This window comes from Phyllobates terribilis, unplaced genomic scaffold (genome assembly GCF_046119375.1).
Source record: "Phyllobates terribilis strain yellow unplaced genomic scaffold, ASM4611937v1 Scaffold_1__5_contigs__length_1240528914, whole genome shotgun sequence".
Classification (NCBI taxonomy): domain Eukaryota; kingdom Metazoa; phylum Chordata; class Amphibia; order Anura; family Dendrobatidae; genus Phyllobates; species Phyllobates terribilis.
The window spans coordinates 620,818,554-620,840,840 of NW_027362761.1; the positions used below are offsets into that span (position 1 = coordinate 620,818,554).

At 39.7% G+C, this 22,287-nt stretch overlaps 1 protein-coding gene across 4 annotated transcripts in view; it reads right to left on the reverse strand.

Moving 5' to 3' along the window:
• Positions 1-22,287, reverse strand: part of NPR2 (natriuretic peptide receptor 2) — a 567,493-nt gene that overhangs the window by 140,980 nt on the left and 404,226 nt on the right. For all 4 annotated transcript variants that reach the window (XM_073684396.1, XM_073684388.1, XM_073684406.1 and 1 more), the window contains one exon: positions 5,903-5,980. In XM_073684396.1, coding sequence (XP_073540497.1) covers positions 5,903-5,980 — 78 coding nt within the window. The remainder of the gene's footprint in view (positions 1-5,902; positions 5,981-22,287) is intronic.

Sequence of the window (22,287 nt, forward strand, 5' to 3'; positions counted from 1 at the left end):
GAGATGGAGAGAAAGCAGAACAGCACCGGCCCGCTGGCCAGGAGTCTGCTAGAGACCGAGGAAGGAGGGCAGAGCAGCACCGGCCCGCTGGCCAGGAGCCTGCCGGAAGCAGAGCAGAGCAGCACCGACCCGATGGTCAGGAGCCTGCTAGAGTCCACAACCCCGCTAGGTCTAGCGGAGATCTTAGCGCAGCTCCCCCGAGACCGGGAGTGTGCACAAACTGCCCTGGAGGGCCTCGCACGGAGGATGGCCCGGGTACAGCGTGAGATACTGGCGGAGTGGAGCCGGGAGATGGCCCAGCAAGCAGAGACCAGTCAACGGAGCACGCTACCCTGGAAGAGGAAGCAGACCGCCTCTGAGGATGGCGCGGGAGGACCCAAGGCCGGAGACGGCGCCGAGGAGGGAGCCGAACACATGGAGGAAGGTAAAGGGGACGCCTATACCCCAAGCCGTGACACCGCTCACCTGCCCCAGCTCCCCGTCGCAGAGCCCGAAAGTCCCCCTGCTGTGCCCGTAGCCGCCACGTCACCGCTATGGACTAGGCCCCGACCGGAAGCCGCCGCAGCGACCCCTGTGACGTCACGCGCCTCGATCCGGAGCGTGACAAGGCAGGAATTACCACCAGCCTGGTCGCAAGGCCTAGTACCCCCGGGCGCCGCAATACCAACAGCGCCCCCTACCTCCGCGGAGCCCCCGGCCTGGTCGCAGGGCCAAGTAGCCCAGGGCGCCGCCGTCCTAACGGTGCCCTTCACCTTCCAGGTGCCCCAGGCCTGGCCGCAAGGCCTGGGCAACCCGGGCGCCACCACCACCGCGCCCGCGCCCGCAATACCAAGGGTGCCACACCTGGGGGAGGACCTCTTCAGCCAGCTCACATGGCCGGACGGGCGGCCCTTCATCTGGCCCGAAGGATACCATGAGCTGGAACGGCAGCAGAGACTAAGACCCCTGGATGAACCCCTGATTCCGGCTCCGAAGCCCGTGGCACGGATCTCGCCCCCGCTAGCGGAAGCACAGTTTGAGTGGGACCCCACCGGAGAAGATTTAATGGGGTTCACTCAGGAAACTCGGGCAGTCGCCGCTGAGCGTACTGAGTGTTGTCGTCAGCAGCTAGCAGAGTTTACGAGAGAACGGGAGGAGAGGCGGGTCAGAGAACAACAGGCCCAAATCCGGAGTGCGGAGCAGAAGAGCCGGACTAGGAGGAACCCCCGTGCAGCGCACTGTCCCCGCACCATCGGGACGGTGATAAAGTTCAACCCGCAGCATGGGTGGGGCTTTATTCGGGACCGTAACAACCGCGGTGACGTTTTTGTGACCCGCAGAGACGTCGAGTCCCACCTGCCGGAAGGTCACAAAGGCCGTGACCTCTACGTCGGAGACGAGGTCACTTTCACCCGGCACAAGTGTGCCAAAGGACCTTACGCCCTCCACGTACACCGCTTGACGGAGGAGGAGTTGCGGTACGGGGAGGAGGAGCCAGAGGACCCGGACGGGTCTGAAGCAACACCATACCAAGAAAAAGCAGGAGGGAGCCGTCGTTGAGGACGGGAGTAGAGACTGTATATAGTTGCCCGTCGGGGCACAGTGAACCGTTGCTGCTAAAATAGTCCCCGTTGGGACCAGTGAACTGTTTACCCGTTAACCCCTTCATCCTACAGGCTGAGGACTGTGAGCAGCCATTCCCTTCCCTCTACCTGGCCGAGGACTGAGAGCGGCCAACTTCCCCTGTAAATAGTTGCGCGTCCTAAAGCGCCCCCTACCGGTTTTATAGAAAACCAGTTTTTCAAAGAGACTGTCGCACTTTTCCCGGACACACGGTGCACAGTGTCCGGAGGAGGAACCTGAAACAGGAGACGACGAGAAAGTTTTATCTGCTAAGATATGTTATTTATATAATGTTTTATATGTTTTATTATGTTTATATGAAAAATTTTGTATGTTTTGGTGTTTTTGTCTTTACAGCCCGAGGACGTGCTGTGGTTTACCAGGGGGGAATGTAGCACCCTGAGGATTCGGCTGCTACAGGGGTATTGCACCTCAACCCAGAGGTGTGATATTCCACTCCCGGGTAAGGATGGAGTGTGGATCTGAGCTCGGTAGGCTGCATGCACTACACACATCCCATTTCCGAGGAACAGGCCGACGGTACTCCCACTTAGAAATGTGCAGGTACGACCGAGTCTGTTCCTGGCTGGAGTGGGAGGGGGGTGGTACATCCCATGTAGTGTAGGGGCAGATAGGGGGAGCAGCCTGGGTAAAGATAGGAGCTCATTGGGTGCTGGTCACCTGAGCTCACACATAGAGGGTGTATATAAGGTGGGCACCAACTAAGATCAGGGTCAGACGCAGAGAGTCAGATGCAGAGAGGATCAGCTGCAGAAAACAAGTTAGGAGAGGAGAGAAGAAAGACCAAGACCCAGAGTGAGAGAGGAGAAAAGAGAAAGACCCAGAGCACAGAAGAGAAGGGACCCAAGAACCCAAATCAGAGCACCGGGTGAGGAGTCAGCAAAAGGGTACCGGAACCCAAACTGGTGGGGGCAGAAAGCACACCCCAGCCAGAGACCGGAGACCGTGGGCAGTGTCTGTCACGGTCACCCACCACATTCACCCCGAAGGCACACCACATGAAGGGTCAGGGAACCCAGGGCCAAGGGTGTCCCAACAGAAGGCCCGAGGGAGCTGGACCTAGGTGGATCACTGGTGGGGACGGCTGAAGAAAGGACAGAGGGAGAGCTCAGGGCCACGCTCCGGACTTGTTTGGGGGTTGGCTGGATCCAGGACCTGGTGGACGCAGCACGGCTCGGGTGGTCACTAGCAGCTGGAGTGACCAGTACAACATCTGCAGTAAGTAAACACCCTTAACTGCACAACCCGACTCTGTCTTCACTGCCGTCTGCACTACACCACCACAACCCCCATCCTCTGCGCCTGTCCCCTCTGAGGCTATACCCCTCCCGTTGGGGGTTATCTCACCAAGCTGCGCACCCACCATCAGCCTCAGCGGACCCTGCTGCAGCGGCGGCCACAGTGACCGCATCATAACGGGTGGCGTAGTCGACACAAAAGAACTTTAGTAACATCTGTAGAACTGCCACATCACACTGAGCTTGACGCCCTGGGCACGGGACCGGGTCACAGCCGCTCGGAGACTACAACCCCCCATCTGATCCGGTGCCGGGTATTCCCCTCAAAAAGGAATATGTCCCAGGGGGCGCGTCAGAAGAAATACAAAATGACTGTCAATCGACATCGATCTGGTGCACCATACAAAATCTCACCTCGTGGGGTATCCTTGATCATGAGGAAGGTGAGAGATCAGCCTAAAACTACACGGGGGAACTTGTTAATGATCTCAAGGCAGCTGGGACCACAGTCATCAAGAAAACCATTGTTAACACATTACGCCTTAAAGGTTTAAAATCCTGCAGTGCCCGCAAGGTCCCCCTGCTCAAGAAGGCACATGTGCAGGCCCGTCTGAAGTTTGCCAATGAACACCTGGATGATTCTGTGAGTTATTAGGAGAAGGTGCTGTGGTCAGATGAGACAAAAATTGAGCTCTTTGGCATTAACTCAACTCGCCGTGTTTGAAGGAAGAGAAATGCTGCCTATGACCCAAAGAACACCATCCCCACTGTCAAGCATGGAGGTGGAAACATTATGTTTTGGGGGTGTTTCTCTGCTAAGGGCACAGGACTACTTCGCCGCATCAATGGGAGAATGGATTGAGCCATATACCATAAAATCCTCAGTGACAACCTCCTTCCCTCAGCCAGGACATTACAAATGGGTCATGGCTGGGTCTTCCAGCAAGACAATGACACAAAACATACAGCCAAGAAAACAAAGGAGTGGCTCAAAAAGAAGCACAGTAAGGTCATGGAGTGGCCTTGCCCGTCTCCAGACCTTAATCCCATAGAAAACTTATGGAGGGAGTTGAAGCTCCGAGTTGCCAAGCGACAGCCTCAAAATCTGAATGATTTAGAGATGATCTGCAAAGAGGAGTGGACAAAAACTCCTCCTGACATGTGTGCTACCCTCATCATCAACTACAGAAAACCTCCGACTGCTGTGCTGCCAACAAGGGTTTTACCACCAAGTATTAAGTGTTTGCCAGAGGGATCAAATACTTATTTCTCCCTGCAAAATGCAAATAAATTTATCTAATTTATACAATGTGATTTTCTTGATTTTTTTGGGGGGATATTCTATCTCTCAATGTTAAAATTAACCTACCCTTAAAATTATAGACTGTTCATGTCTTTGTCAGTGGGCAAAATTACAAAAACAGCAAGGGATCAAATAATTATTACCTTCACTGTATGGCCAACGACATGGCAGCCTCCAAGGACTGAGGGGTATCATATACTGCCAAAGCATCTTTAAACCTTACAGTAAGCCCCTCACAAAATTGGCTTCTAAGGGCTGAGTCATTCCATTTGGAATCCGTTGCCCATCTATAGAATTCAGGACTGTACGTCTCCACTGACCGATTCCCCTGCTGAAGGCGACGTAGCCGAGACTCAGCCAAGGAGACTCGGTCAGGATCATCATAGATGAGGGCCAGAGCCCCGAAAACCCTCCACAGACTGGAGACAAACCGAATCCAGCAGTAAAGAAAACACCCACGACTGAGGATCTCCCTGCCGTAGAGAGATCACAATACAAATCCATTGCTCCGCATTACAGGAGGAGGAAGGACGAAGTTTAAAATACAGTTTTCAGGTCTCCTTAAATACAAAACAATTGTCCCTACCTCCTGAAAACCTGTCCAGGTGGTCAACCTTGTGTTCAGGCTGGGCAGGCCTACCTGCAGAGACCCCCACATTGGCGACCTGTAACCGCTGATGCTGCTGCTGAACCTCACAGCGGAGGTCATTCACCTCCAGAGACAGCCTGCGCAGCCGCTCTGCGAGCTCTGCAACAGTACCCATACTAAGGAGAAAGGAAAAAAAAAGGTCCACGCCCAAAAACACACCGAGAGAAAAAAAACTAAGTGTCAGTTTTTTTTTTCCCTTTTCAAAATGTGCTTGGCCAGCGATAATATCACGCAAGGTGTGGGGAAGACTTAGTACAACACAAAGGGAAGAGGGAAAGGGAGCCCAGACTCTAGGAAAAGGGAACCCAGACTCTAGGGAAAGGGGGGGGAGTGAGACCTCCTAGGTTGATCTAGCGTCACCCTGTCTCCACTAACGTCCCTGTATTGGCTATTCACCAATCGCCACACGCGTGCCTCGCCCTGTCTTTCCCTGGCATTTGGCTCAGGCTAGGGAAGGGAGGAGATGAGCACTAGTCAATCTCCACTAAACACTATAGACAACAAGGGTGAAAAAACAGAAGGAAATTGCTTAGCTTTAGACGACTCCAGACAAATACGCACACGTCCTCCAGAGAGGACGAAGTACTGCTCTTCCTAAAGCCTCACAAGTAGTAATGAATATCGCCAGCACCTCCCTCTAGAACACAGCAGGTATTTATACACCCAGGCCAGGGAGTTAGCCAGAGGAAGGTAGCCGTTGGGTCCTAGAGACAGCCTCTAAGAAGATGTCTGTAATGCTAAACGTAGAGATCTCCTGCAACCAACTGCAGAGCGACTCTCTGTCACCTCTGACACACCCGTGACACTAATATCCCAATGAAATTCTACCAGCAAAGTGAGACTGCGATCAGCATTAAAGGGGTTTTACAATTGTACCTCAGGGGTGGGGTCACATAACCTGTTCACAGGTTAATTACATGACACACCTTAGTCATTTGCAGATGCAACACTACTTCTCCAAAATAATCATGGCTGACCTCCAGGATATAGCCCCCCACGAATGAATGACGTTCATTCACTATAGTGTTACATGGAGGGGTCGCCCTCTCCCGCGTCACCAGCGTCTGAACAGGTCGTCACTATACTTACATGCTTCAGCTCGAACAGGACCTGTCTGGTCAGCTCTATGCGCTTCTTATTCACATGTTTGATGGCGACTACGTTACCCTGAAATAAACAGCACAAGAAACAGTGAGATCAGGCACCGGGACCGCGAGACAGCAGCCACAAAGAGACAGTCAGGACAAGATGAGACAGAGGCAGAAACAAGAAAGGTAGAAAACAGCAGGTCAGATAGAAGGAGAAGGAGTGAAAAATGTGACAATCCATGAGCTCGAGAGGTTATTACAAAAGGAAAACTATCATCCATACCGGCTATTAACACTGCCCCTAATCAAAGGTTATCAAAGGTTACCATAATACTGCCCCCTACATACAAGAATATAACTACTATAATACTGCTCCTATGTACAAGAATATAACTACTATAATACTGCTCCCTATGTACAAGAATATAACTACTATAATACTGCTCCTATGTGCAAGATTATAACTACTATAATACTGCCCCTATGTACAAGAATATAACTACTATAATACTGCTCCTATGTACACGAATATAATTACTATAATGCTGCCCCCTATGTACAAGAATATAACTACTATAATACTGCTCCCTATGTACAAGAATATAACTACTATAATACTGCTCCTATGTACAAGAATATAACTACTATAATACTGACCCTATGTACAAGAATATAACTGCTATAATACTGCCCCCTACATACAAGAATATAACTATTATAAGACTGCTCCTAGGTATAAGAATATAACTACTATAATACTGCTCCTATGTACAAGAATATAACTACTATAATACTGCCCCCTATGTACAAGAATATAACTACAATAATACTGCCTCCTATGTCCAAGAATATAACTATTATAATACTGCCCCTATGTACAAGAATATAACTACTATAATACTACTCCTATGTACAAGAATATAACTACTATAATACTGCCCCCTATGTACAAGAATATAACTACTATAATACTGCTCCTATGTACAAGAATATATCTACTATAATACTGCCTCCTATGTACAAGAATATAACTACTATAATACTGCCCCCTATGTACAAGAATATAACTACTATAATACTGCTCCTATGTACAAGAATATAACTACTATAATACTGCCCCCTATGTACAAGAATATAACTACTGTAATACTGCCCCTATGTACAAGAATATAACTACTATAATACAGCCCCTATGTACAAGAATATAACTACTATAATACTGCTCCTATGTACAAGAATATAACTATTATAATACTGCTCCTATGTATAAGAATATAACTACTATAATACTGCTCCTATGTACAAGAATATAACTACTATAATACTGCCCCTATATACAAGAATATAACTACTATAATACTGCTCCTTTGTACAAGAATATAACTACTATAATACTGCCACCTATGTACAAGAATATAACTACTATAATACTGCTCCTATGTACAAGAATATAACCACTATAATACTGCCTCCTATGTACAAGAATATAACTACTATAATACTGCCCCCTATGTACAAGAATATAACTACTATAATACTGCTCCTATGTACAAGAATATAACTACTATAATACTGCCCCCTATGTACAAGAATATAACTACTATAATACTTCTCCTATGTACAAGAATATAACTACTATAATACTGCTCATATGTACAAGAATATAACTACTGTAATACTGCTCCCTATGTACAAGAATATAACTACTATAATACTGCTCCTATGTACAAGAATATAACTACTATAATACTGCCCCTATGTACAAGAATATAACTACTATAATACAGTCCCTATGTACAAGAATATAACTACTATAATACTGCCCACTATGTACAAGAATGTAACTACTATAATACTGCCTCTATGTGCAAGAATATAACTACTATAATACTGCCCCTATGTACAAGAATATAACTACTATAATACTGCCCCTATGTACAAGAATATAACTACTATAATACTGCTCCTATGTACAAGAATATAACTACCATAATACTGCCCCCTATGTACAAGAATATAACTACTATAATACTGCTCCTATGTACAAGAATATAACTACTATAATACTGCCCCTATGTACAAGAATGTAACTACTATAATACTGCTCCTATGTACAAGAATATAACTACCATAATACTGCCCCCTATGTACAAGAATATAACTACTATAATACTGCTCCCTATGTACAAGAATATAACTACTATAATACTGCTCCTATGTACAAAAATATAACTACTATAATACTGCCCCTATGTACAAGAATATAACTACTATAATACTGCTCCTATGTACAAGAATATAACTACTATAATACTGCCCCCTATGTACAAGAATATAACTACTATAATACTGCCCCCTATGTACAAGAATATAACTACTATAATACTGCTCCTATGTACAAGAATATAACTACTTTAATACTGCTCCTATGTATAAGAATATAACTACTATAATACTGCCTCCTATGTACAAGAATATAACTACTATAATATTGCTCCAATGTACAAGAATATAACTACTATAATACTGCCCCCTATGTACAAGAATATAACTACTATAATACAACCACCTATGTACAAGAATATAGCTACTATAATACTGCTCCCTATGTACAAGAGTATAACTACTATAATACTGCTCCTATGTACAAGAATATAACTACTATAATACTGCTCCTATGTACAAGAATATAACTACTATAATACTGCCCCCTATGTACAAGAATATAACTACTATAATACTGTCCCTATGTACAAGAGTATAACTACTATAATACTGCTCCTATGTACAAGAATATAACTACTATAATACTGCCCCCTATGTACAAGAATATAACTAATATAATACTGCACCCCTATGTACAAAGAGAAACCAAAGACAAGAAAAATACCCAAATAACTGAAAGTAAATGTATAAATCGCACAGTGCAAAAATAATAATAAATAATAAAGGGTATTTAGTTAACATAATTTTGATCAAAATACTGTGAAAGCCATCCCGCCACTTCACGGCAACCCTTATGGGACAGTCCTAACTCTAATATTAAAAACCTTACCATTTGTCAAGTGACATACATATGGACAAGGGCAGAGAGACTGGATCCCTGGTGTAAGCATAAAGCCGAAGCAGAATGAGCGTCTCAGCCCAGACAAAGGGCGGCCACACCCTTTTATATGCACTAAAGCATACTGACTGCAAAGAAAAAACCTGAAGGTCTGAACTGAAACGTAAGTTGATGTGCATGCAAAATGTAAATGCATGTTCAGTCAGTATGCTTTAGTGCATATAAAAGGGTGTGGCCGCCCTTTGTCTGGGCTGAGACGCTCATTCTGCTTCGGCTTTATGCTTACACCAGGGATCCAGTCTCTCTGCCCTTGTCCATATGTATGTCACTTGACAAATGGTAAGGTTTTTAATATTAGAGTTAGGACTGTCCCATAAGGGTTGCCGTGAAGTGGAGGGATGGCTTTCACAGTATTTTGATCAAAATTATGTTAACTAAATACCCTTTATTATTTATTATTATTTTTGCACTGTGCGATTTATACATTTACTTTCAGTTATTTGGGTATTTTTCTTGTCTTTGGTTTCTCTCTGTTTAATGGCCTTGTGTGAACATGCATTTACATTTTGCATGCACATCAACTTACGTTTCAGTTCAAAACTTCAGGTCTTTTCTTTGCACCCCTATGTACAAGAATATAACTACTATAATACTGCCCCCTATGTACAAGAATATAACTACTATAATTCTGCCCCCTATGTACTAGAATATAACTACTATAATACTGCTCCTATGTACAAGAATATAACTACTAAAATACTGATCCTATATGCAAGAATATAACTACTATAACACTGCCCCCTATGTACAAGAATATAACTACTAAAATACTGATCCTATATGCAAGAATATAACTACTATAATACTGCCCCCTATGTACAAAAATATAACTACTATAAAACTGCCCCTATGTACAAGAATATAACTACTATAATACTGCCCCCTATGTACTAGAATATAACTACTATAATACTGCTCCTATGTACAAGAATATAACTACTAAAATACTGATCCTATATGCAAGAATATAACTACTATAATACTGACCCCTATATACAAGAATATAACTACTATAATACTGCTCCTATATACAAGAATATAACTACTATAATTCTGCCCCCTATGTACTAGAATATAACTACTATAATACTGCTCCTATGTACAAGAATATAACTACTAAAATACTGATCCTATATGCAAGAATATAACTACTTTAACACTGCCCCTATGTACAAAAATATAACTACTATAAAACTGCCCCTATGAACAAGAATATAACTACTATAATACTGCCCCTATGTACAAGAATATAACTACTAGAATACTGCTCCTATGTACAAGAATATAACTACTATAATACTGCCCCCTATCTACAAGAATATAACTACTAAAATACTGCCCCCTATGTACAATAATATAACTACTATAATACTGCCCCCTATGTACAAGAATATAACTACTATAATACTGCTCCTATGTACAAGAATATAACGACTATAATACTGCTCCTCCTATGTACAAGAATATAACTACTATAATACTGCCCCCTATGTACAAGAATATAACTACTATAATACTGCCCCCTATGTACAAGAATATAACTACTATAATACTGCCCCCTATGTACAAGAATATAACTACTATAATACTGCTCCTATGTACAAGAATATAACAACTATAATACTGCCCCCTATGTACAAGAATATAACTACTATAATACTGCCCCCTATATACAAGAATATAACCACTATAATACTGCTCCTATGTGCAAGAATATAACTACTATAATACTGCCTCTATGTACAAGAATATAACTACTATAATACTGCCCCTATGTACAAGAATATAACTACTATAATTCTGCCCCCTATGTACTAGAATATAACTACTATAATACTGCTCCTATGTACAAGAATATAACTATTAAAATACTGATCCTATATGCAAGAATATAACTACTATAACACTGCCCCCTATGTACAAAAATATAACTACTATAAAACTGCCCCTATGTACAAGAATATAACTACTATAATACTGCCCCCTATGTACTAGAATATAACTACTATAATACTGCTCCTATGTACAAGAATATAACTACTAAAATACTGATCCTATATGCAAGAATATAACTACTATAATACTGACCCCTACATACAAGAATATAACTACTATAATACTGCTCCTATATACAAGAATATAACTACTATAATTCTGCCCCCTATGTACTAGAATATAACTACTATAATACTGCTCCTATGTACAAGAATATAACTACTAAAATACTGATCCTATATGCAAGAATATAACTACTTTAACACTGCCCCTATGTACAAAAATATAACTACTATAAAACTGCCCCTATGTACAAGAATATAACTTCTATAATACTGCCCCTATGTACAAGATTATAACTACTAGAATACTGCTCCTATGTACAAGAATATAACTACTATAATACTGCCCCCTATGTACAAGAATATAACTACTAAAATACTGCCCCCTATGTACAATAATATAACTACTATAATACTGCCCCCTATGTACAAGAATATAACTACTATAATACTGCTCCTATGTACAAGAATATAACGACTATAATACTGCTCCTCCTATGTACAAGAATATAACTACTATAATACTGCCCCCTATGTACAAGAATATAACTACTATAATACTGCCCCCTATGTACAAGAATATAACTATAATACTGCCCCCTATGTACAAGAATATAACTACTATAATACTGCCCCCTATGTACAAGAATATAACTACTATAATACTGTCTCCATGTACAAAAATATAACTACTATAATACTGCCCCCTATGTACAAGAATATAACTACTATAATACTGCCCCTATGTACAAGAATATAACTACTATAATACTGCCCCCTATGTACAAGAATATAACTACTATAATACTGCTCCTATGTACAAGAATATAACTACTATAATACTGCCGTCCTATGTACAAGAATATAACTACTATAATACTGCTCCTATGTACAAGAATATAACTACTATAATACTGCTCCTATGTACAAGAATATAACGACTATAATACTGCTCCTATGTACAAGAATATAACTACTATAATACTGCCCCTATGTACAAGAATATAACTACTATAATACTGCTCCCTATGTACAAGAATATAACTACTATAATGCTGCTCCCTATGTACAAGAATATAACTACTATAATACTGCTCCTATGTACAAGAATATAACTACTATAATACTGCTCCCTATGTACAAGAATATAACTACTATAATGCTGCTACCTATGTACAAGAATATAACTACTATAATACTGCGCATATGTACAGGTATATAACTACTATAATACTGCCCCGTATGTACAAGAATATAACTACTATAATACTGCCCCCTATGTACAAGAATATAGCTACTATAATACTGCCCCCTATATACAAGATTATAACTACTATAATAGTGCCCCTATGTACAAGAATATAACTACTATAATACTGATCCTATGTACAAGAATATAACTGCTATAATACTGCTCCTATGTACAAGAATATAACGACTATAATACTGCTCCTATGTACAAGAATATAACTACTATAATACTGCCCCCTACGTACAAGAATATAACTACTATAATACTGCCCCCTACGTACAAGAATATAACTACTATAATACTGCCCCCTATGTACAAGAATATAACTACTATAATACTGCCCCCTATATACAAGAATATAACCACTATAATACTGTTCCTATGTGCAAGAATATAACTACTATAATACTGCCTCTATGTACAAGAATATAACTACTATAATACTGCCCCTATGTACAAGAATATAACTACTATAATACTGCCGCCCTATGTACAAGAATATAACTACTATAATACTGCTCCTATGTACAAGAATATAACTACTATAATACTGCTCCTATGTACAAGAATATAATGACTATAATACTGCTCCTATGTGCAAGAATATAACTACTATAATACTGCCCCTATGTACAAGAATATAACTACTATAATACTGCTCCCTATGTACAAGAATATAACTACTATAATACTGCCTCTATGTACAAGAATATAACTACTATAATACTGCCTCTATGTACAAGAATATAACTACTATAATACTGCCCCTATGTACAAGAATATAACTACTATAATATTGCCCCTATGTACAAGAATATAACTACTATAATACTGCTCCTATGTACAAGAATATAACTACTATAATACTGCCTCCTATGTACAAGAATATAACTACTATAATACTGCCTCCTATGTACAAGAATATAACTACTATAATACTGATCCTATGTACAAGAATATAACTGCTATAATACTGCTCCTATGTACAAGAATATAACGGCTATAATACTGCTCCTGTGTACAAGAATATAACTACTATAATACTGCCTCTATGTGCAAGAATATAACTACTATAATACTGCCTCCTATGTACAAGAATATAACTACTATAATACTGCCCCTATGTACAAGAATATAACTACTATAATACTGCCCTCTATGTACAAGAATATAACTACTATAATACTGCTCCTATGTACAAGAATATAACTACTATAATACTGCCGCCCTATGTACAAGAATATAACTACTATAATACTGCTCCTATGTACAAGAATATAACTACTATAATACTGCTCCTATGTACAAGAATATAATGACTATAATACTGCTCCTATGTGCAAGAATATAACTACTATAATACTGCCCCTATGTACAAGAATATAACTACTATAATACTGCTCCCTATGTACAAGAATATAACTACTATAATGCTGCTCCCTATGTACAAGAATATAACTACTATAATATTGCTCCTATGTGCAAGAATATAACTACTATAATACTGCTCCCTATGTACAAGAATATAACTACTATAATGCTGCTCCCTATGTACAAGAATATAACTACTATAATACTGCGCCTATGTACAGGAATATAACTACTATAATACTGCCCCCTATGTACAAGAATATAACTACTATAATACTGCCCCCTATGTACAAGAATATAGCTACTATAATACTGCCCCCTATATACAAGAATATAACCACTATAATACTGCTCCTATGTACAAGAATATAACTACTATAATACTGATCCTATGTACAAGAATATAACTGCTATAATACTGCTCCTATGTACAAGAATATAACGACTATAATACTGCTCCTATGTACAAGAATATAACTACTATAATACTGCCCCCTATGTACAAGAATATAACTACTATAATACTGCCCCCTATGTACAAGAATATAACTACTATAATACTGCCCCTATGTACAAGAATATAACTACTATAATACTGCCCCCTATATACAAGAATATAACCACTATAATACTGCTCCTATGTACAAGAATATAACTACTATAATACTGATCCTATGTATAAGAATATAACTGCTATAATACTGCTCCTATGTACAAGAATATAACTACTATAATACTGCCCCCTATATACAAGAATATAACTACTATAATACTGCTCCTATGTACAAGAATATAACTACTATAATACTGCTCCCTATGTACAAGAATATAACTACTATAATACTGCCCCCTATATACAAGAATATAGCTACTATAATACTGCTCCTATGTACAAGAATATAACTACTATAATACTGACCCCTATGTACAAGAATATAACTACTATAATACTGCCCCCTATATACAAGAATATAACTACTACAATACTGCTCCTATGTACAAGAATATAACGACTATAATATTGCTCCTATGTACAAGAATATAACTACTATAATACTGCCCCCTATGTACAAGAATATAACTACTATAATACTGCCCCCTATATACAAGAATATAACTACTATAATACTGCTCCTATGTACAAGAATATAACTACTATAATACTGCTCCCTATGTACAAGAATATAACTACTATAATACTGCCCCCTATGTACAAGAATATAACTACTATAATACTTCCCCCTATGTAAAAGAATATAATTACTATAATACTGTCACTATGTACAAGAATATAACTACTATAATACTGCCCCTATGTACAAGAATATAACTATTATAATACTGCCCCTATGTACAAGAATATAACTACTATAATACTGCCCCTATGTACAAGAATATAACTACAATAATACTGCGCCTATGTACAAGAATATAACTACTATAATACTGCCCCCTATGTACAAGAATATAACTACTATAATACTGCTCCTATGTACAAGAATATAACTACTATAATACTGCCCCCTATGTACAAGAATATAACTACTATAATACTGCTCCCTATGTACAAGAATATAACTACTATAATACTGCCTCTATGTACAAGAATATAACTACTATAATACTGCCTCTATGTGCAAGAATATAACTACTATAATACTGCCTCTATGTACAAGAATATAACTACTATAATACTGCCTCTATGTACAAGAATATAACTACTATAATACTGCCCCTATGTACAAGAATATAACTACTATAATACTGCCTCTATGTACAAGATTATAACTACTATAATACTGCCCCTATGTACAAGAATATAACTACTATAATACTGCTCCTATGTACAAGAATATAACTACTATAATACTGCTCCCTATGTACAAGAATATAACTACTATAATACTGCCCCCTATGTACAAGAATATAACTACTATAATACTTCCCCCTATGTACAAGAATATAATTACTATAATACTGTCACTATGTACAAGAATATAACCACTATAATACTGCTCCTATGTACAAGAATATAACTACTATAATACTGATCCTATGTATAAGAATATAACTGCTATAATACTGCTCCTATGTACAAGAATATAACTACTATAATACTGCCCCCTATATACAAGAATATAACTACTGTAATACTGCTCCTATGTACAAGAATATAACTACTATAATACTGCTCCCTATGTACAAGAATATAACTACTATAATACTGCCCCCTATATACAAGAATATAGCTACTATAATACTGCTCCTATGTACAAGAATATAACGACTATAATATTGCTCCTATGTACAAGAATATAACTACTATAATACTGCCCCGTATGTACAAGAATATAACTACTATAATACTGCCCCCTATATACAAGAATATAACTACTATAATACTGCTCCCTATGTACAAGAATATAACTACTATAATACTGCCCCCTATGTACAAGAATATAACTACTATAATACTTCCCCCTATGTACAAGAATATAATTACTATAATACTGTCACTATGTACAAGAATATAACTACTATAATACTGCCCCTATGTACAAGAATATAACTACTATAATACTGCCCCTATGTACAAGAATATAACTACTATAATACTGCTCCCTATGTACAAGAATATAACTACTCTAATACTGCCTCTATGTGCAAGAATATAACTACTATAATACTGCCTCTATGTACAAGAATATAACTACAATAATACTGCGCCTATGTACAAGAATATAACTACTATAATACTGCCCCCTATGTACAAGAATATAACTACTATAATACTGCTCCTATGTACAAGAATATAACTACTATAATACTGCCCCCTATGTACAAGAATATAACTACTATAATACTGCTCCCTATGTACAAGAATATAACTACTCTAATACTGCCTCTATGTGCAAGAATATAACTACTATAATACTGCCTCTATGTACAAGAATATAACTACTATAATACTGCCTCTATGTACAAGAATATAACTACTATAATACTGCCCCTATGTACAAGAATATAACTACTATAATACTGCTCCCTATGTACAAGAATATAACTACTATAATACTGCCTCTATGTACAAGAATATAACTACTATAATACTGCCCCTATGTACAAGAATATAACTACTATAATATTGCCCCTATGTACAAGAATATAACTACTATAATACTGCCCCCTATGTACATGAGTATAACTACTATAATACTGCTCCTATGTACAAGAATATAACTACTATAATACTGCCCCTATGTACAAGAATATAACTACTATAATACTGCCCCCTATATACAAGAATATAACTACTATAATACTGCTCCTATGTACAAGAATATAACTACTATAATACTGCTCCTATGTACAAGAATATAACTACTATAATACTGCCTCCTATGTACAAGAATATAACTACTATAATACTGCTCCCTATGTACAAGTATATAACCACTATAATACTGCCTCCTATGTACAAGAATATAACTACTATAATACTGCCCCTATGTACAAGAATATAACTACTATAATACTGCCCCTATGTACAAGAATATAACTACTATAATACTGCTCCTATGTACAAGAATGTAACTACTATAATGCTGCTCCCTATGTACAAGAATATAACTACTATAATACTGCGCCTATGTACAGGAATATAACTACTATAATACTGCCCCCTATGTACAAGAATATAACTACTATAATACTGCCCCCTATGTACAAGAATATAGCTACTATAATACTGCCCCCTATATACAAGAATATAACCACTATAATACTGCTCCTATGTACAAGAATATAACTACTATAATACTGATCCTATGTACAAGAATATAACTGCTATAATACTGCTCCTATGTACAAGAATATAACGACTATAATACTGCTCCTATGTACAAGAATATAACTACTATAATACTGCCCCCTATGTACAAGAATATAACTACTATAATACTGCCCCCTATGTACAAGAATATAACTACTATAATACTGCCCCCTATATACAAGAATATAACCACTATAATACTGCTCCTATGTACAAGAATATAACTACTATAATACTGCTCCTATGTATAAGAATATAACTGCTATAATACTGCTCCTATGTACAAGAATATAACTACTATAATACTGCCCCCTATATACAAGAATATAGCTACTATAATACTGCTCCTATGTACAAGAATATAACTACTATAATACTGACCCCTATGTACAAGAATATAACTACTATAATACTGCCCCCTATATACAAGAATATAACTACTACAATACTGCTCCTATGTACAAGAATATAACGACTATAATATTGCTCCTATGTACAAGAATATAACTACTATAATACTGCCCCCTATGTACAAGAATATAACTACTATAATACTGCCCCCCATATACAAGAATATAACTATTATAATACTGCTCCTATGTACAAGAATATAACTACTATAATACTGCTCCCTATGTACAAGAATATAACTACTATAATACTTCCCCCTATGTACAAGAATATAATTACTATAATACTGTCACTATGTACAAGAATATAACTACTATAATACTGCCCCCTATGTACAAGAATATAACTACTATAATACTACTTCTATGTACAAGAATATAACTACTATAATACTGCCCCTATGTACAAGAATATAACTACTATAATACTGCCCCTATGTACAAGAATATAACTACAATAATACTGCGCCTATGTACAAGAATATAACTACTATAATACTGCCCCCTATGTACAAGAATATAACTACTATAATACTGCCCCCTATGTACAAGAATATAACTACTATAATACTGCTCCTATGTACAAGAATATAACTACTATAATACTGCCCCCTATGTACAAGAATATAACTACTATAATACTGCTCCCTATGTACAAGAATATAACTACTATAATACTGCCTCTATGTACAAGAATATAACTACTATAATACTGCCTCTATGTGCAAGAATATAACTACTATAATACTGCCTCTATGTACAAGAATATAACTACTATAATACTGCCTCTATGTACAAGAATATAACTACTATAATACTGCCCCTATGTACAAGAATATAACTACTATAATACTGCTCCCTATGTACAAGAATATAACTACTATAATACTGCCTCTATGTACAAGAATATAACTACTATAATACTGCCTCTATGTACAAGAATATAACTACTATAATACTGCCCCTATGTACAAGAATATAACTACTATAATATTGCCCCTATGTACAAGAATATAACTACTATAATACTGCCCCCTATGTACAAGAATATAACTACTATAATACTGCCCCCTATGTACAAGAATATAACTACTATAATACTGCTCCTATGTACAAGAATATAACTACTAGAATACTGCCCCTATGTACAAGAATATAACTACTATAATACTGCCCCCTATATACAAGAATATAACTACTATAATGCTGCTCCTATGTACAAGAATATAACTACTATAATACTGCCCCCTATATACAAGAATATAACTACTATAATACTGCTCCTATGTACAAGAATATAACTACTATAATACTGCTCCTATGTACAAGAATATAACTACTATAATACTGCCTCTATGTACAAGAATATAACTACTATAATACTGCTCCCTATGTACAAGTATATAACCACTATAATACTGCCTCCTATGTACAAGAATATAACTGCTATAATACTGCCCCCTATATACAAGAATATAACTACTATAATACTGCTCCTATGTACAAGAATATAACTACTATAATACTGCTCCTATGTACAAGAATATAACTACTATAATACTGCCTCCTATGTACAAGAATATAACTACTATAATACTGCTCCCTATGTACAAGTATATAACCACTATAATACTGCCTCCTATGTACAAGAATATAACTGCTATAATACTGCCCCCTATATACAAGAATATAACTACTATAATACTTCCTTTTAGCTGTGAGGTTGAGTTTCAGTGGTTCTTCTCATGTCTGGTGACAGCATAGACAAAGGCCCCCCTGTGCGGAGAGGTCCCCCAAGCTAGGCCCAGGCTTTTAGACCGGCACTCAGAGATATCTTCCAGGCTTTATGTAATTGAACAGACCAGGTTTGCAGGATCTCCTTAGTATTGAACATGTGAGAGAACCTGGGGCATTTTTGATGCCTTGATCATAATTAAATCATCTGTGCAATACTAAGGAGATCCTGCAAACCTGGTCTGTTGGGGGGTCCTGAGGACTGGCGTTGAGAAACACTGAGGATAGAAATCCTAGAGTGACCTTTCAGCAAAGGAATACAGAAAGTGGATGTAACATCAGCACCAAAAAGAGAAATCAAGCAATGGGAGTAATGGAAAGAAAAAAAAAGTGACGGTACAAATTGTCAACGGGACGTGAAGCAACCAGTCTTCCCCCAAAGAAAAACTCTCTGAAGATCTGAGGGACGCTAAGATCCAAATGCTATCTTCTGTTGGAAACCTGGAAAGTGGATAGCAAATGCAGGCTGGAGCACAGGAGGTGCGGCAGAGCCCATCGCAGGCCGCAGGTGTGCAGCTCACCCCTCCAGCATACAGAGACAGACATCTCTGGAGAGACAGACACGCCATGGTGACCACCATGCCGTGCTTAGTCTGGCAGGAGCAGTCAATGTGGTAAAAACTTTGTGGATGTGTCTCCAATGAAATCTGCAGTAAAGTGCCAAGGTGTATCAGCTGGTGATGATCGGGGAAGCAGTGGTAGATCCATAAAATCTGAAATTGGAAGCGTTACCATGTGGTGCAGGGTAGTAGTGGTGGGTGAGGGACTCGCCTTCCACTCCCCGGCACGCTACGCCCTTGCAGGCCACATGATGCCAGTGACTTCGGCTGGCCAGAACCAGGTGTGGAAGAGTTTAATGAGGGAGATGTGGCCTACCGGCTCGGCACCGGGTACCCCACGGCCCAGGGGGCGCGTCAGAGACCACCAGCCAGCAAACAGTTTTTTACTGACCAGTAAGTTGGTGGGAACTATGTACAATAGATAATGTAGGTGTATAACTTCATGAACATTTCTTTTAGAACATCGAGCATCTTCACACAAATCTTCTGCTTTCCTTCTCTAGGCGCACTTGCCTCTGCCTCAGCTAGCATCTCAGCCTTCACCACCATCCCCAATATCGGGACCACTGTCCAGTAAGTGGGAGTCCTATACTTTAACCCTCCTTTCCCTTAGGGGAACTAGTTTACCACTATGGCCGTTACTGAACTTCTTTACTGGCGGACGCCTTGAAACTAACACACCCGGGGAATTCTGAATCTCACGTTCCCTCTTCCATCCTGCTCGTTACCTCTGGACCGTGCTGCTAAACGTTCGGTCCCAGGACCCGTCTCCGATGCAGCACTCGGTGCTTCAGTCACTTTTCCTTTTTCTACTCCAGATCTCCGCTCTAGTAAGGAGGATGGGTGAGAAAAGAGCAAAAGCACAAGCTGCAAAAGAAATCCTAGGACTAAAGACCACTAATCCTTGGAGTAAGGTCTAACCACAGTGCAGGCCATCTGGAGAGGATGGGCTCCGGTCTGAGACCTAGATTGGACACTTCACCTCATACAGGCAGAGGTTTGATTAGACTGTAGCTCTCTGCTGCTGATTCAGGGTCAGACATTGTCCAGAAAGACTGGAGCTACAAGCTGACAGTCCATGAGCAGCCACAGCAATCTACAGCCTGCCCTGTGCAGGAGTCTGGAGCGCAGATTCCAGGAAAGCCACCACAACAGAAGGACAGCATGTGTCTTCTGGAATCAGACTGTTAATCCGCAGGACATTGTGGTGTGGCTCCGGAGGCACTGTGACCTCTTCTCTGACCTCATCAAAAGTAGAGATGACTTTGGTATCTGGACGAGAGGGTGGAAGGTTCTGGTGAAGGTGCGACAAAGAAGAAACATCACTGGCCACTTCTTAGGGAGAAGGGAATTTGCCTTTATCCTGGTCAGCCCGGTTAACTGCTTCAAATGTGGTAAAGCAGGTCACCTGGCAAACGCCTGTACTGTGGTGAAGTGCAGCCTGTGACGTCTGTGAAACACGGGCCAATGAGACGTCTGTGAAACACGGGCCAATCAGACGTCTGTGAAACACGGGCCAATCAGACGTCTGTGAAACACGGGCCAATCAGACGTCTGTGAAACACGGGTCAATCAGACGTCTGTGAAACACGGGCCAATGAGACGTCTGTGAAACACGGGCCAATGAGACGTCTGTGAAACAAGGGCCAATGAGACGTCTGTGAAACACGGGCCAATGAGACGTCTGTGAAACACGGGCCAATGAGACGTCTGTGAAACACGGGCCAATGAGACGTCTGTGAAACACGGGCCAATCAGACGTCTGTGAAACACGGGCCAATGAGACGTCTGTGAAACACGGGCCAATGAGACGTCTGTGAAACACGGGCCAATGAGACGTCTGTGAAACACGGGCCAATGAGACGTCTGTGAAACACGGGCCAATGAGACGTCTGTGAAACACGGGCCAATGAGACGTCTGTGAAACACGGGCCAATGAGACGTCTGTGAAACACGGGCCAATGAGACGTCTGTGAAACACGGGCC